The sequence below is a fragment of the Macaca nemestrina genome, chromosome 9 (assembly GCF_043159975.1).
Source record: "Macaca nemestrina isolate mMacNem1 chromosome 9, mMacNem.hap1, whole genome shotgun sequence".
Taxonomy (NCBI): Eukaryota; Metazoa; Chordata; class Mammalia; order Primates; family Cercopithecidae; genus Macaca; species Macaca nemestrina.
Genome location: NC_092133.1, coordinates 37269368 through 37287358, shown reverse-complemented (window position 1 = coordinate 37287358; position 17991 = coordinate 37269368). Strand labels below are relative to the sequence as shown.

The window sequence follows — 17991 nt, the reverse complement described above, 5'->3', positions numbered from 1 at the left end:
ACACTGCTTCCCAGAGGCCCCAGCTCACACCCAGCAGGGTCTAGCGTCTGACAAGTGTGGGCCATGGTCCAGCCACTCCCTTTATCCCGCATCTATTTTCCCAGCTTCAGTGGCCCTCTTTTCAGGCCAGGCTGCCATTCCACCAGTGCTCTGGAGCCTCTTCTCCCTGGCCTTGAATTAGGTCCCATGAGGAACTCATGGTACCTGGGCCAGGCATGCTACCTGCTGAGGTTTTCTCCAGTTGTCCAGGAACCAACTCCTCTGCCCACCTTCCTAACTCAGAAGCCCCATGAGGTACAGCAGTAGGTGGATATTCTGCAGGAAACTTCCCTTACTAAGATCAGGCCCCTCAAGACTAGTTTGATCTTAAACCTTCACAAGATTCTCAAGTCTCACAAACTCCTCCTGCCTCCTAGTAACCTGGTCTTCCCCAGACTTTACCCAGTCCTGACTCTCCCAACCCCCAGCCTAGACCCGAGCCACTGCAGTGATAGTAACAATAAAAAATAACGACAATGCCATCATTTCACTTGCAGAGAATTTTCCCATAAATCACCTGAGTCCTCCTATAATTACTGCCACCAGTTTAGAGATGAGGAACCTGGAACTGATAGAGGTTTCCAGGGCTTGAAGGGGCGATCACCGGCCCACAGGCCCGACATAGACCTGGCCAGCCACAGCCCCGGGAAGGAGCACCTGCCCCTCCGAGGGTGGAGGTCGCACTCTTCCCTCCCCATTCTTCTCTGCCGACCGCCAAGGGAAACAGGGCCGCACAAAGCCAAAGATAAACACCACTACCCGCGGGCCACTGGCCATGGGCCAGGAGCGTCTGTGCGAGCCTCTGAGCCCAGCCTCTCCCTGGGAGCGTGAGCACCCCTCTGTCAGTGCTGCAACTGCCCCACACTCATCAGCTTGCTGGAACATACGCTCGGGGCCCTTCGGAGGCTAAGGCTTCAACGACTCCAGCTCGGAAGCCGCTCCCCTCGGGACTCACGAGCCAGTCGGTGGCCCTGGGGAAGCGGGAGCTGCAGCACCCGGGCGGCGACTGCGCCCGAAAGGCCCGTAAGTCCCGGGCGCCGCTTCCTGGCGGGATTAGAGCACCTGCCGGCTTCCATCTCCACCCGCCCAGGGCGACCCTCAGGCCGGGACCGCTACAGGGAAGTTTTGCTCATACTTCCTCGGCGACCCCTTTCCTTTTGCCCGCTGTGACGCTTTTCTTTTTAAAATCTCTTCACAAGAGTAACCACTGATCTTAGGAAACTTTGTGCGAAACTTACAAATGCTGTGAAATCGGAGCCAGGAACTCCATCTGAGCCTGGGAGCGCCGCGCCCAGCCCGGCTCTTCTGCTACGGCCCGGAGTGTCCGGCGGTGGCCAGTGCTGCCCACTCCCTGCCAGGCGGCCCTGGCACCCGCCCTGGCCCCTGAGCGCCCTCTCGGCCTCGGGCACCCGCCCTGATTAGCTTTGGGAACGCGCCGCCTGCCGACCCCCCGGTGCGCACCGCAAACCTGGGGCCGGGACGTCCCAGCCTTGGAGTGGTTTTTAAGCAATTCCTCGCAGGCATTGTCTTCCCGGGGAGCCAGGGATCTCAGGGGAGGGGAGAGGAGACCCGCCTCACACACGGTAGCGCAGGCTTGCCCACCACCTCATTTGCATTTCAAAGGCAAACTTCTGCGGGACTTCCCCGGCGGCGGCGGCGGCACCTACCGGCTTTGCAAGGGTCGTGGTAATGCTCCAGCTGCTGCTCCGTGCCCTCCTCGCCGTCCAGCACCGAGTAGTCTGCGGTGGCGTCCGGGCGCTCCCCGAGTCCCCCGTCGCCGCGAGGCAGCGGCAGCAGCAGCAGCAGTGACACTAGGGCCCCAAGTGCAGTTGCCCGGGGCATGGTGGCGCGGGGCCGGCGGGGGCAGAGGGAGTTGCGTGCACGAAAGCTCAGCTCGGCCGAAAGACGGTGCACACTAGGTCGGTCGGCTGCGGCCGGGACTCTGTGGTTACACAGGGCTGCCGGGCATGGCTTGGGCGCGGAGCAAGTGGAGCGCGGCGCCCCCTGTCTTCGTCGAGGCAACCGGGAAGCAGCCGCTCGGAGCTACTTGCCCGGCGGCCGAGGCTGCGGCGGTTGCGACTGTGGCAGTGGCGGCGGTGGTTGGAGCAGTGGCCGCTCCGCCCCTCTCCACCAGGGCTGGACGACACAGCCTTCGCCAGGGGCCCTGGGCAGCCAATCACTCGGGCGCCCGAGGCGAGGCCCCTCCTCTTCCCGGCACCTCCGCAACTTCGGAGGAAGGCGAGCGAGGTGAAGATGCTGAAGCCAAGGGCCGGGGGCCAGCTCCGCGCCCACCCAGCCGAAGGCGCCTGCCCAGGGCGCCACCTCGGCCTCTGGCTCCCAAAAATGCTGTTTCTTCATGAAGATCGAAGCTGGGCTTCCCGCCTTGTTTTATTTCCATAACTCACTTTACAACTCCCCGATGCACACGTGGCCAGAGGCAGCAACAGTGGTTAGAACTCCGAGCGCTGGACCAGGAGCCCTGTGTACACGATTCATGTCACTACCAACGGGCTATGTGCATTCGGGCAGCTGCTTCTCTGCAGGGATGAGTGAATGTCTCTGAGGTCCCTTTCAGCAAAGAAAAAAAAATCGAGGATTTCGATTCTCTCAGCTCTCTCCATATTCCCCAGTCCAGCCATGAAGGGCGCTTGCTGGCGGCACCCACCTAACCTAACCTAGAGACTGGCGATAGATAGGAAGAAAGATTTAAGTCCACAGATTTCCCCTCTCGGTGATCCTATCTTTCAGTAAAACAGTCTAAGATGCTTCATACAGTCAAAAAGACACAAATGAACAGCTGTATGTGCTATTTGTGTTAAATTACAGACATGTTTTTATTAAATTAACCACTCACTGTTCACTTGATGGAATAAAAATGACCAATTTCTGAAGTCTTTTTTTTTTTTTGCCAATTAAAAACATATGCCCAAATAATTTAGGAGACTAATCAAGAGATATTTGAAACCCACTTCTATTTTGTACCTTAAATGTAAAAATTGTCAGAACTGAGCCAGTTTGATTTAGAGATATAAAAAGTATTACTGTGAGGCTTTTCAAAGATCTTTTTACACAAGTAAAATGGCCTTGTCAAGTATAACACACAAATGTGTATGTGTAGACATGTTTTGCATCATGCCCAGTAGAAACTTTTTCCAATTTAAACTGCAAGCAGAAAAATGGACAACTTTCCTTTTGGATTTCCACATGGTTTCACATACATCAATGACAAAATAGTCAACAGGGAGCCCAGAGCTGGGCTTCACATCAAACTCTGAATTTCTTGCACTTATGGTCATCTGTCTTCTCATCTATCAACTAGGATAACAAGTCCTTCACACAAGTAAAGGGTTAAAAGTTAACTACTGGAAGGATGCTACTCATATTTTGTCCTCGTTCTTAGAAATGCAATGTTGACCCTGCCTCATGCTGTTTTCATCAAATGGGCACATAACATACAGAATGGAGCCAGACAGGGCAAGATCTGGTTAGAAACTGGCAGGTGGGAGGAAGGAATCTGAAGGGGATAAATGCCACCAAATGGCAGAGAAGGCCAAGTGGCCACTGCATAGGCAAAGGAGTGGGAGGAGGTCGAATGGCATGCATTTCTGCCTGAATACCAGGAGTCAAACCCAACGCCATAGCTCTCTGCATTCACCCCTATGAAGGTCACCACCTTTGGGTAGACAAGTCCAAAGAGTCAACATCTAAAAGGCCTAACAAACTTCTGTGACACTTCCAGGTCTCCAGATGGCACTAGGCAAACCACCAACTGGCTTCCTCATTAGAAGGGAATTCCTCTGGAAAATAGACATGAGAGGCCACCTCTTGTGCAAAGAGGTTGTGAGCTTTTATGACCTCCAATTCCCACCTGGTGAGTAGTGGCCAGGTCTTCTCACCAACACCCTTTGTCCAAATATTTTGAAGAAAGTGGTGTCGAAGAATGAGCAAGCTGCAGTTTTATGTTATTAAAGTAGAAGGCCAGTTTAGTTGCTACTTTGGCTATCAACCAATAAATGGCAACAAAATATTTGGTTCACTGGAAAGATTAGAAAGGAATGATTGAAAAGGGACACCGTAAGATAGAACTATACAAGCTAAACTGTAATATGGGTTAGATGATTTTTTTTAATGTATTTTTTAATTTAAAAACCAAGAAAAAACTGGAGGTAGATTTAGAATAACAGGCTTTATGACATAAAACTGCTCAACTTAGCTCCATTATTACGTTCCTAATTACTTCAGGGTTTCCTCTGCCGTATCTTTGGGTCATCTGTGAACCTGAACAAGTGTTTTTCTCCTCTCAGATGTCCATCTCCCACCCAACTCATTCCATCTATACCCCTCTGCCCAAAGTAACTGGGTTCCTTGCCCCTTCAAATCTACTGAGTTTTATCCACCTGGGCCACTTTCTCATTTTGCCTTTCCAGGCCACTATACATGATAATTTGTTCCAGTGCAGGCAGCAGAACCTCCAAAATAGAGGGCAGTCTCATCATGCCAGCTCATTCCTTCATTTACATTGCTGACCACTGAGAAGATACTGAGTTTTTTGGAGAATGTAATTTAGCAGCTGCTTAAAACCCTTCCTGGCTCTCCAAAACCTTTATCCAAGCTCCTCAGGGTGGCATACGAGGTCCTCCATCCACCACCAAGCCTTCCTTTTACCTTTCCAGTCTTGGCTCCTTACAACTCCCACATTCCAGTTTTCTGGCATTAAACACCCTGCAGTCATCCTAACATGGCCTCAATGCTTCACACCCTCCATGTCTGCCTGGGACACCTTGATAACCACATATCCCACATCCTCATGCCAGCATCGCAGCTACCCTATCTGTGACACTTACCTACCCAGGACTGCCCTACCTTTCTGGTCTATAATTGCAGCAGACCTCTCTGACCAACTTCAGCTTAGAATCACCTTCCACGTCTCACTCTCTAGACTCTCCCTTTTCTTCACTGACCTTCAAGATGAAGTCCTGTAATCCTAGTGGCTTAGACTGAGACAATAAGAATAACCATAACATTGGCCAGCCCCACTTATATCAATTTTCCCCTGCAACCATCTCCTGCATTTTTTCCCTTTGAAATGGCTGTGAAAGTAATCATGCAAACTTTGAAAATCATTTTAAATAATCAAGTAATTTAAAATACATTTGTAAACTACACTGATTCCACATGTCCCAATTAGGCTTATTCCCCCCCCTTTCTGTTACATTGCACAGTAACAGTTTCACAAAAATAGTTCACTTGAAATCAAGAAGCTGGTTGCATAAGAGTCCCTTCTGTCCTTAGTTTTCCAACCAGACAAAAAGTGTTCATTAAAGAAATAAAAAGTAATCCAAATTTGTACCATTTGGCTAATGGGAATTGCCAAGTACAGGTGTTGACCGAGGCAGCTAATAAAATTAGAAGAACCAAGGAGGTTGGTCAGGATTTTTAAAAACTAGTCAGAAACGGAAAAACAAAACGTACAAATACACACGGAGAAATTAACCACTGATTTCAATGTGGCACAATAAAAATAATCTCTTCCATTTGTATAGAACACTGATTTTCAACGCAACTTCTGCATATATTATCTGCCTCCCAGGCTACAGAGGGTGACACTCCCATTTTACAGTTACAGTAGTCAAGACAACAGGGCCCTGAATCTTGATTACTTCTGGGCTAAACATAGGAGCACCTTTAGCTGCTCTGGTTTATCCACAAAACACGGCTATTTACTCTACCAGCTTCACAGGATGGTTGTGAGGGAACATGTGAAACTGCTTTGAAAAAGTAGTAAATGCTAAACAAATGCAAAGTATCATCAATCAGAGGATGGCAGGCAAATAGATGGTAAAGTCTGAGTATACAAAATAGGTATCCAAAAAAGTCAAAAGAATGGCAATAAAAGAAAAATCATTCCTAAGACAGACAATCTTACTCATTGGACCATTCTCTAAACTTTACGGTACATTAAAGTCCTTTTTCAAAATATAAATTTAAACCTTTTTAAATACATCATTCTAGGGGTTAGCGGACTATGGCCTGCGGGCTGTTTTTGTGAAGTTATACTGGAACACAGCCATGCTCATTAGTTTATATAGCCTACCATGGCTGCTTTGGTGCTACAATGATAGTTTCAACAGAGACTGGATGGCCCTCAAAGTCTGAAGTATTTACTATCTAGACCTTCACAGAAAGTCTGCAGACCCCTGCTTTATTTAATTGTGGACAACTATAATTAAGTTCTTCATTTGCCTGTCAATAATGGGTTATCCCTTATGCTTCGTTCATGTTTGAAAAAGGAAAGAAATAAGGAATCCAAGGGAAGTACATTTAACCTTTTATTACTTTTAAAAAATCCAAATTCAGATAAATTAACACACTAGGTTAGAACCTCAATTGTATTTGATACATTATATACTGGACTTCTATTACTAAAAAGCCAGTTGGAATATGGCCTATATGAACCAAAGAGTGTATACAAAATGGAAGTGATCATTGGCAATAATTGTTTCCTTGGAACTCTGCACCGACTGTCCATGCTCTGTGGGGACTTACAAATTCAAGTTTGATACAGTTGAAAAGCCAACTGGAGCTGCTTTTCCAAGAATGTTCTGTTGTCCTTGAAATAGAATTCCATGTTATTTCTTCCTTGCCTTAAGCTCTTGTATCTTTCAAATGACCCAAGTTGATGAACTGGAGTAAACACAAACTATGCTGCAGTTATCAATTAGCAAGCGCCTAGTTCACCAATACTTCAAAATAAACAGACTTCACAAGTTTATTTCCATTCCTAACAGTGGAATAGTAACTTAATTTTGTTCACTTTTGTCTTTGTAGATTTCTGTCTACAGCTCCAGTAAGAATGCCAAATCAGATGGCTTTTAGGAAATCCTCATAGGAGAGAACCAGAGTTGTTCCTCACACTGAATTTAAGTCTTACAAGATCTCTGCAGGTTCATATGTTAACTTTCTGATCTGGCCTACTTGTAAGTCTAGTTTATTTCTGTACACACTTCCAAATAATCTTCATAAATGTTCACTTCTCTGATTGAAATATAACACCTTGATGAAACAGTTTCATAATTATAGAATTTTAGTGAAGATATAAAACATTAATGAATACTTGTGTTTTAATACATCACTACTCCTATTTATTACATGTTCCAGTAAACCAATAGAATGAAGCACTAAGACATGGTGAAATCTAAACTTAAAACCTAGATGGAACTGCCATATAGATTACAAATGGGTCTCCCTACCACAGAATTCATATACAAAAGCCCTTCGGTATGTAGCTTTTCCTGAACAAATACATTAATACACTTGTTTTTCACATTTGTAAAAAATTCAAGGTTTTAATAACATTTCTTTGCAAGACATTTGGTATAAGGTGGTTAATAAACATTAGAAAACAAACACTATATCAAAATAGTTAAGATTTGTGAATAAACCCTAAATAAAGTGGCTTTTGGAAGAAATGGATTTTGCAGCAACCAACTTTATAAAGAGGTCCATCCACTCTCAATGGAAAACACCCAATCGTACCATTCACTAGGTTCGGATATTACCACAATATAATGAATTCTGAGAGTATGGGGTTTGATTTATGGGCAACCCCAGTACAATCTAGGAGCCCAACAGGATAAAAAATACTAAAAGAATGCTTCACCATCCCTCAGGCCAGTACATTTCCACCTTATCCTACTCTTGTATTAGGATATATGTATACAAATGTCAACTACTAATGTAGTTAAATTTCAGGAGAAGCATGCTTAAAGATACACGGGGAATGTCTAGCCTTAGTTTTTGATAGTATTATTCAAAGTGTCAGTTGAAAGAAATTAAGCAAATAATGTTAACAAACGAAAGACAGATGCACAGCATTAGTGGGGGTATGAAAATCTCACCCTTCAATTAACTTAAATAATGTTCTATTTTCTATTCTGCAACTTAGCGCTAGGGAGCTAAACTATTTGTGAATTACATCTTCTGTAAGAACAAGACACACACACACACACACACATTCAGCCCCTCTATGCAGCCAAAAACCAATACAAGCCCTTTTCTAAAAGACTTTAAAGGTGATTAATATTCATTGTAATGCTCTTAATGTATTTGGAAATTAGAAAATTATTTTTCACCACAGATTCCAAAGAACTTCAAATAAAGCTCAATTTAGTAGAAAGAATTGGTGTACCTGAAAGTATTTAACCCACACATTTTCAATAAACCCTACATCTTACCTGTAAGATTCATATCATGAGAAACAAATTTCATTTTATTAAGACAAAAGCTTACTGTCCAATTTATACTCCCATCAGACAGACTACGTACTGGTATGTTAAAAGTACTTTTGAATAAAAGTGGTGAGAAAGAAACTAAAAAAGTATTTTATATATAGTTAAAAGGTTACATAATATAAACAACTAAATATTAACTTTTAGTTTCTTTTTTAGAAGATCTTAAAGGCAAGTAAGAAGGAAGAGAAAATGGAAGTACCAATAAATTACATTTAATATATCATTTTGGCCTAAGAAGAGCAGATTTACCTACAGCTTCTAATCAAATATGTTGGATCGTATCAATCATACTTAAGAGGTAAGAAATTGTACTTTTCACCTTTTAAAGGACTTACATGTCACAATATAGGATGTGGAGTCCATCAATATATAGATGCATATTTTGAAATGAAAACATCTTGTGTAACTATTAATCACATGATTTTCATATTAAGGTTTAAATACAGAGGTGTTTTGAGTCTTTCTAAAAATACCAATATACAGTATTGTTTTAGGTGGTCATTTGCATAGCAAACTATTAAACTAGAAACTCAGTGGTTCTAGGAAACTTCATATTATGAATAGTTCCAGAAAAATGTATTCAAATCACTTCTCTTACAAAACTGTAACTTTTATTTGCTGATCCAATAGTATGTTAACCACTTTTACCCCATCTCCACTTTACACGGTACACCAACCTGAACAGATTTTGTGCCACAATTTCATTCAAAGGGTTTGTCATTCACTTTATGATTGTGCTGGATAATCTAGATATAAGCAAGTCTGGAGATTTTAAAGTATGGGTCCCCTGTATGAGAGTAGCATAGTTTGTATTTTTTTAAATGGCATTAATTTTGCCTTTTGAACAGAAAGTTATTTTCAAATTGCAAACACATCTATTTCCACAAAACAATTTGGTCAGGAAATTTTATTTGAACATTCTAAAGCAATAATGCTTTAGATGTTACTTAAGTGTCCCAGACAGGATTAACAAAATTAAATGTCTCTAAATTACAAATTTGGCTCCTGTAGGAGTCTCAGAAAATAAACCAAAGAAAACAACCCCCCTCCCAAAAGAAGTATGACACACACATTTTGAGGAAACCCCAATGTTTCATGCAATGGTAGGCAAGATGTAAAAGGCCACCCAAATCACACATTTCTACACCAATCATCATAAGAAAAAAGTACTCTGTAGTCGATTTGTACATCCAAATGCATTTGGGAATCTATACCTACGTTACATTATTTAATGTTATATACATTTATTACCCACCCCCCTTGTTTTTAACAATTTCTTATGTAAAACCTTCATTCAAACCCAAAAGATGTAAGACTAACTTGGGGGAAAAAATGATAATCGCTTTAGACATTCAGTTAAAATGTAGTTTATCTAAATCTCAAAATGTTTAATAAAAACAAGTATCTTCTCCATTTAACACTTTTGCTTTCTAACTGTACAGTAAATTGCATTGTAGAGAGTACACCTCTATCTTCAAACTGTATCTTCTTTGGATGGAATTAAGATGTAACTGTATAGTTTTAAGATAAATAAATGGGAAGTTGGTCCAACTAAGATGACAGCAGATATATTACATGCAGGATTTAATATTTTCTAATTCCCTCTTAAAAAAAAAAAAAGGATGCAGTTGGATTGGGGGGAAAAAAAAAGTCAAAAAAGAACCCAGATTCAATATATAAAAATGTCCCACAATAGGTCGACAATGGCAGTAAAAATAAGAGGAAAAAAGTAATCTTTCTGGAACATCATTTTTCAGTAACATAGAAACACTTAAGTGCCAGGAAGATTCCTATTCATGTAATTTTAGCATCCAAGTTTCCCTCTATTTATTTTATTGGAACAAATGCTTTAAATAAACTATTTGTCCTCTTCACTGAAGAGAGCTGGTCTATTTCATCTTTAATGAGCTAGTTTTTGGGAAGATTAGCCATGTACTGTAGTAATGCCTACTGCGTAAAATCCAAGCATTTGCTGTGAACAGTTGGAGAAAGCAGTCAGTAAGAACCTAGGATCAATGGAAATAGATGTTACTTTAAGCCATCGACAAAAGAGAGACCCACAAAGTACCCGGTGTGTTAAAGCCCAAATCTCTTCTTGCGTTTGTTTTTGCTGTGCGAGTTCCACCCCTATGAAAAAGAAATTGATCTGAAGTTCCAGGTTTTCTTGGGTCTCTAGTCAATTTTCACATTAGTATAGATTTTTCGGACAAAGGCACTTGTTCCCATGTAACCAATCGCTCCTGCAAAGATAAAATAAGATGTTTTGAAACAAATACATACAGAGCAGTATCCATCATTTAAAAACACTAAATACTCTATGCTCTGGAAAGTTACTCTTTTTTAAAGGTAGTATCTTTATTTTAGTATTCTCTCTGAACTTACTAAAACTGTATCATTTGATTTGCAAATCACCTGATACCATAATACACCGAGTCTGACCATCATGCACCACATGTAATCAAGCAGCAATTATTTCTTGTATAATCAGTAACTACGGAATTAAAATACATCCCTTATAAAGCAAGAATAATTTCATAATGGCGAAAGGTTGTTAAATGAAAAAACATGCCTTCTTTGATTTGAAGATATATTATTCTAGTTCATCAAAGCAAAAATCAATATATCTTCCCAAAATCCAATAGATAAAAGTAAGAAGGGACGGGGGATTCTCTTAAGGAAGGACAGGGAACCATGTCCCAATAGCAGCTGAAGCTCTAGAGAAGAGGCATTTTCTGACAGCTTCTTTTTTATGTTTAAGTTGTAGCTGTGTAGTTGGTAGAAGGGATGATGTATTTGCGGGAATTGACAGGAGAGAGATGTAAGTGGGTCAGAAGTTTTGAAATGTTGTTTTTTAATAATTAGCCTCAACTAGAGCTTAAAACACCAGAAATCAGGGATATTTGTTTGTTTTGTTAAATATTTACCTCCTGTGTTTAAAATAATGCCTGGCATATAAGATACTTGGTAAATATTTGTTGAATGAATGAATGAATGAATGAATGAATGAATGAATGAACTGGATGGTTCTTTATTGCAAATATAGGTTGGTGCACAAGTATTTGCAGCTTTACAATTACTTTTGCAGCAACCTACTAACGGCTCTTTAGAACAATGCATTTGGTTATTGAACTGTCAGAGAAAAAATCTACATTGGTCTTAGGAATATATGAGGTAGCCCAATATTATTGAAAGCTTAAAAGAAAACCTTCCATTAATTAACAATGGCAAGTGCACAACAAATGCCTAATTAGTCACCCTTGAACTAACTTTTATTCACCAAACTGGTGAATGAAAGGCAAGAAACAAGCATCTTTCCTGTTTCTCCTATATATGAACTATACCCCAAGGCTACCAACTGGTTGATGAAAGGAAGGTTATCCTTATGTAAGTATTCCAGCTAACAAATATAAAAGAAACAATAGAATTAGACTAGTGTAACCACTAATGAATTATTTGAGCTAGGCAATAACTATCAATGGCTGCTAACTTCACATAGAAATAGAACCAGAAATTATGTGCTCCCCTGATAAAAGCTTACAAACCACCTGTTAAACATTCTTGGACAAGTATTCTTGAGTATGATCAAGCCTACAGATCCAACTACACTTGGAGAAACTTTAAATGACACTTCAACAATATAATCAGCAAAATCCAGAGTGTGGAAAACTCCACAGAAATTTTTTAAGTTTTAAAAATAAATCGCAAGTGAGAGAGAGAACATCTATAGATTAAAAGAGCCTTAAGAGACATTTTAGCCAAGCAATTCATGAACCTTAATTGATCTCAATGTAAATAAACTATATTTAAAAAGAAGTCATTACAAGTGTGGTAAATTTGAACACTAACTGAATTATTCCATCACATCAAGAAATTATATTTATCTTTCAGGGAGGGACATATACTAAAATATTTACAGTTGAAATGACATAAGGTCTAAGATTCATGTCAGAATAAAAGGGGGGATACAAATTGGGGATATAAATAAAACAAGATAGGCCATGAGTTGATAATTACTGACACTGACATGGGGACTCACTATATATAGTATTGTCCCTATTTTTGTATATATTTGAAAGTTTCCCTTTATTAAATATTAAAATACAAAAAAAACACAAAATGACAAAGCAACACTATTTGCATTTATTTTTGCAATGACTAGTCATTTCTTTTATAATAGGAAATAACGATATTACATTTTAAAATATTAATAATGCATTTTAAAATAGTTACAATACAATTCTCTACAGGGTAAGAGAAAAATCACTCAATTTTGTGAAAATATACCTGAATCCTTACGGCATGAAAAGATGTAAAAAATTTTAATTAGCATTGAAAATTTTAATGGTATAATACTAGAGCCAAACCAAATCCAATTTTCCAGATGTACAAAACATTGTTCCCTTTGAGCAGAAATATGCTTAAAATCAAAACAGTATCAACCTAGAGAATCATTTTTCCTAATCTTTTTTTTTTTTTTTTTTTTTTTTTGGAGACATAGTCTCGCTCTGTCGCCCAGGCTGAAGTGCAGTGGCGCGATCTCGGCTCAATGCAAGCTCCACCTCCCATGTTCACGCCATTCTCCTGCCTCAGGCTCCCAAGTAGCTGGGACTACAGGCACCCACAACCACACCTAGCTAATCTTTTATATTTTTTAGTAGAGATGGGGTTTCACCGTGTTAGCCAGGATGGTCTTCATCTCCTGCCCTCATGATCTTCCTGCCTCGGCCTCCTCAAAGTGCTGGGATTACAGGCGTGAGTCACTGTGCCCGGCCGCATTTTTCCTAATCTTATGAATACCTCAAGAATAAACTTACAAGGGCATGACTTCATAAAAAGAGAATACTGAATATGCCCTCTAGAAAAGTAAATATTTTAGGAATAACAGAAGTGCACTATTAAACTTAATTCCTCAAAACAAAAATGCTAGGCTCATAATATCCCACCTTAACGTAGTCATTTTTTCCTACATTTAAAAAAATCAACAAATATTTTTGTTCTAATTACTGACTTAAGCATTTTAGCAACATAAATTGATGGATATAATTTTTGTATTATGATGACATTCTAATCACTTCCAGTCTAAACAGCTTCTCCCTACCTGCCCCTGAAAACTGAAGCACTGAAAGCATATAAACCCATTAAAGAATAAATGCTGGGACATTGCCAGAACAGCAGGGAACTGTAAATGTGCCAAGATTTTCAGGCAGCAAGATGAAATTTCAGCAGGAAAAGCACTCAAAAAATTTAGCTACATTTTCTTTGTAAATGTCAAGACATTGCCTCTCTGGGTCTTCCTAAGATCACTTATAGAAAAAGTCAAGAAAATTTTTTTTAACCCTCTGCCGAATCGATTCTATACCTCACTGAATGTTGGTGATAATCAGGAAAAATCAGATAAAATAAAGAGGAGTCCAGTGAACAATACTCTGAAGAAAGGATGGCCAATAATACTATAGAAACCTTCTGACTGCCCAAGAATAGGGATGTTTCCACATGACACAATCTAGTTTTAACCTTCAGTCCCTCTCATCTTTCCCTCAAAGTTGGTTACTAATTGTCACAGGGAATGGCTATCACAGTAGCTATAAATAAAACGTGACTATAACATAGAGAATGATCTTTCCTTGTGGAATGTTTCACTACTTTACAGACAATCTCATTTGTGTGTGCGCACACATGTGATCACATACATAGTGTATATGAATTGAACAGGCTCTTTTGATGGAGAAACAAAGCAATCTTGGTACCCCAAATGTGTCCATAAATGTCACACCAAGACCTAGCTTTTAATAAGATTATCATATCTTATATATATATATCTTATATAGCCAAAGATGGAATTATCAAATACACACATATATACATAAACAGCCAATGGCAAATAACAGAAAAAGGAGGAAAAGTATCCACTCTCTGGAAATGTTACCACCGTGATAAGTCCCTCAGACTTACATCATTCCTACAAAGTAACTAAGGGACCAGTCTCATTTATCAAGTAAAACACATCATTTCTACGAAGTAATTAAGGGACCAGTCTCATTTATCAAGTAACACTGAACCCGAAAAAAAGTGAGTTACTTGTATGAGTTTCTGTTAAGGTACCTCTGCCTGGACTTGGTGTCATAAAGTTGTTCTGAGACGAAAACACAAGGTGTGGAATCCCACAGAGACTGTGCAGAAACACAGACACAATTCCAGAGCAGAAGGAAGCACAAGGACTTCTAGGCTTCATCAATAGCAGCAGCAAGTACCCCTCACTGAGCATCTACCAGTCACCTGATGTTTATCCACATTTAATCACTGAATTCTCTTTACAGCCCTATGAGGTAAGTATTATTTCTATTTTGCAAATGAGTAAAGTTGAGGAAGAAAGGTTAAATAATTTGGCCAGAGTAACAGGGCTATTAAGTGGGGAATTCACACCCAGAACAGACTGACCCCAAAAGGCCAGATCTTTCCATACCTCACCATGTAAATGGCTATCCTTACTACCTAATAACAGTCCCAGCACTACACTTGGTGCTTTACACACATGACACTATTCCTCACAACTACTCTGAAAGATATGCCCATTTTACTGATAAAAATGAGACCTAGAAAGGTTAATGTGACCTCCATGGCCACAAAAAAAGCTGGGCAACAGCATGGACATTTATTTCAGTGTTTTCAGGCTCTCATACTTATGCCTTTCCCATTTATCATACTGTTTCCTAAAGTTCTTTATTTTCTTGCTATTTCACACATTCTAGAGACTCTATCATATGGTGAAAACTATTACCTCTTCCTTTTAATAGATGATTATGATAGATCCATAAATAGTGGTTTTATCCCCACTTTACAAAAACTTAGAGAGCTTTGGGAACTAGATCAAGGTGGAAAGCATACATATGGTACAGCCAGAACTTAAGTCCAGTCTGTAGATACCCAAGTATGCAATCATAACAAGTAAACTGTGCTGTCTCATAGGTATCTCCTGGTTTCTCCAAGAATAGTCTGAGAAGTTTCCAAACAGGAATCATTCAGGCAACACCTTAACATGCCTACATCATGATCTTCCATTGAACTTAGGCTTTAAAAAATGCCAATTCTCAAACCAGGCACAGTGGCAGGTGCCTGTAGTCCCAGCTAGTTCAGAAGCTGAGTCTCTAAAAAAAATAAATAAAATGAAAAAGCCAATTCTCAAAATGAATGAAAAACTAACTGTGGTATGAAATTCTGAGCTATATAGAATTACTAGAATTTCTATAAAAATAGAAATTAATAAGGTAATAAATTATGTTGTGGGGAAGAGTCAAAAGAACTGAAATCAGACTCAGGTTTATTTTGGTGTTTCTGATCAAACAACAGAATTTCTTAATTTCCATTTACTGTATTTTTCTGATTCAGAGAAACTCAGATTTACTCATGATGTTCAAAGAATTTCAGAACTTACCACACATTATCCCCAAGGCTGTGCTAAATACCGCCATATATCCAAAGTAAAATGATGTCTGAAATAAGCCATACATCCTGAAATAAAACAAAATATATATAGGATATCCATTTTTACTTTTAACATAAGGCCTTAAATATTAGTATTTAAAGGACAAATTTAGTTTCCTAAGTAAAAAGTGAAAAAATGTCTCCACTTACTTTGTTTTGAAAAAATAGTAGTAAAAGGAATACATGTAAACATAGATTGCAGTTGATGCAGCAGAGAGAAAACTTGTCCATTGCCTGGTGTGGGGAGGGGGAGAGAAGATAACTCTTTTGAATCAATGGCACTAAAACAAAGATTTTAAAGCAAATAATTTAATAAAACATCCTTTAAAGTCCTTTAAAACGTATTTAAAAAACAAATGCATAGACATGGTATTTAAATTTATTAACAAGGAGAACATCTAAGAATTAGAAAGTTCGATCTTGAATTTTGTCCGATTCCCTATTACCAGTGACCATAAATACACCATTTCCTTTTCCAGATCTAAGTCTCCTTGTGTTTAGAATGGAGCAATGCTTCTCATAAAACTCTTTTCATATCAAACACTTTGTAAAACACATGTCTAACATAGAACTCCATTAATACATTAAAAATTTGATATTATTTTTTCTCTAAAATATGTATCATTTTTATAACTGGAAAAAAAATCCCTATGTTATTTTAAGTAACAAAATTTCTATACAGCTCTTACTCCACTTGATAGATTTCAAAGGAAATCTTATTTTAAAATATTATGGTTCCCCAAATTTCTTTCCACAAATAGGTACTTACCACCTGTAATCTTCTGCATTTAGTAGAAAATATGTGCACACAATAGTCACACAGACAGTCACAATGCACAGGATAACCAGCACCAGCATCATGAAGCCATAGACATAATAGATCTTATATGCCCAGAAAGATGTGAAGATGAAATACCTAAGTAATGCAATAAAGACACAGGTTTCCAGTCTTTATTCTTAAAGCTCACTCTGCTCTTTCTAGAAGTCTCACATTTCAGTTCTCATTTTTTTCTCACTTAATGATTTTCTTTCAAGTATCTTCCAACAGTTTCTCTTACCATGTCTTCATCAATTAAATCCACTAGAATTCTCTCAAAAAATTTCTTGGATAATCTTTGAAAAACAGATTATTCAGTAGGGCATTCACCTCTACACAAACTGAATAAAACAGAAGCTTAGAGAAGTATAATGTAGAAAAGAACAAATGAAAATAGCTAAAAAATCCGTATTTGTATCCATATTGTTTTGTAGATACAACACAATTCAAGCAATGTAGTTTGTATTTTATTAAATAGAAAATATAATACTCTATTAAATAGAAAAATAAGTTAGAGCAATAATGTGTAAAATTAGGAAAAGCAAGCCTAAAGAAGATTCACACTGTCTTCAGAGGACAGCAAGTGAAAGGGCTTTAAGATTTTTAATTAAGAAAAAGATCTTTAACTCTAATCCATTACCAAGTCATCATTAAATTACAATACAGCCTTTCAGCCTCTTTTCTTTTTCTTGTTGCCCAGGCTGAAGTGCAGTGGTGCAATCTCAGCTCACTGCAACCTCCACCTCCCACGTTCAAGCGATTCTCCTGCCTCAGCCTCCTGAGTAGCTGGGATTACAGGCACACACCAATACGTCCAGCTAATTTTTTGTATTTTTAGTAGAGACGGGGTTTCATCATGTTGGCCGGGCTGGTCTCGAACTCCTGACCTCAGGTGATCCATCCGCCTCAGCCTCTCCATCATTCATTCTTTCAACAAATATTTACAGAGCCCCTACCATGTATCACGAAAGCAGTGAGAAAAGCAGTAGACAACAAAGTCTCTCTACCTTCAAGAAGACTACTAGCTAGTTGGGAAACACCAGTAAAGACTATGATACACTGTGATATGTGCTACATGAATGCACATAAGGGGTTATCTTCCCATTGTGGCTGAATGGGGCTTTATAGGGGGAAAAGAATCAGATAAGGAATGCGGAGGGTAAGGAGAGCTAGAAGAATGTTCCAGGTATGCCAGGCATGGTGACTCACACCTATAATCCTAGCACTTTGGGAGGCTGAGGCAGATGGATCACCTGAGGTTGGGAGTTTGAGACCAGCTTGATCAACATGGTAAAATCCTGTCTCTACTAAAAATACAAAATTAGCTGGGCATGGTGGCACACGCCTCCCCAACTACTCGGG

General features: G+C 39.5%; 2 protein-coding genes across 2 annotated transcripts in view; both read right to left on the bottom strand.

Annotated features, from left to right (window-relative positions):
* The window catches only part of LOC105478457 (tolloid like 2), a 152320-nt gene extending 146076 nt beyond the window's left edge, over positions 1 to 6244 (bottom strand). Inside the window, exon 1 of the mRNA XM_011735792.3 lies at positions 1707 to 6244. Within this exon, the coding sequence (XP_011734094.1) occupies positions 1707 to 1881 (175 nt within the window). The 5' untranslated portion in view covers positions 1882 to 6244. The remainder of the gene's footprint in view (positions 1 to 1706) is intronic.
* Positions 6245 to 6355: 111 nt separating this feature from the next.
* The window catches only part of LOC105478459 (transmembrane 9 superfamily member 3), a 72282-nt gene continuing 60646 nt past the window's right edge, over positions 6356 to 17991 (bottom strand). The window contains exons 12-15 of the mRNA XM_011735796.3: positions 16582 to 16728; positions 15963 to 16046; positions 15763 to 15839; positions 6356 to 10570 (exon numbers count right to left, since the gene is read on the bottom strand). Coding sequence (XP_011734098.1) covers positions 10503 to 10570; positions 15763 to 15839; positions 15963 to 16046; positions 16582 to 16728 — 376 coding nt within the window. The 3' untranslated portion in view covers positions 6356 to 10502. The remainder of the gene's footprint in view (positions 10571 to 15762; positions 15840 to 15962; positions 16047 to 16581; positions 16729 to 17991) is intronic.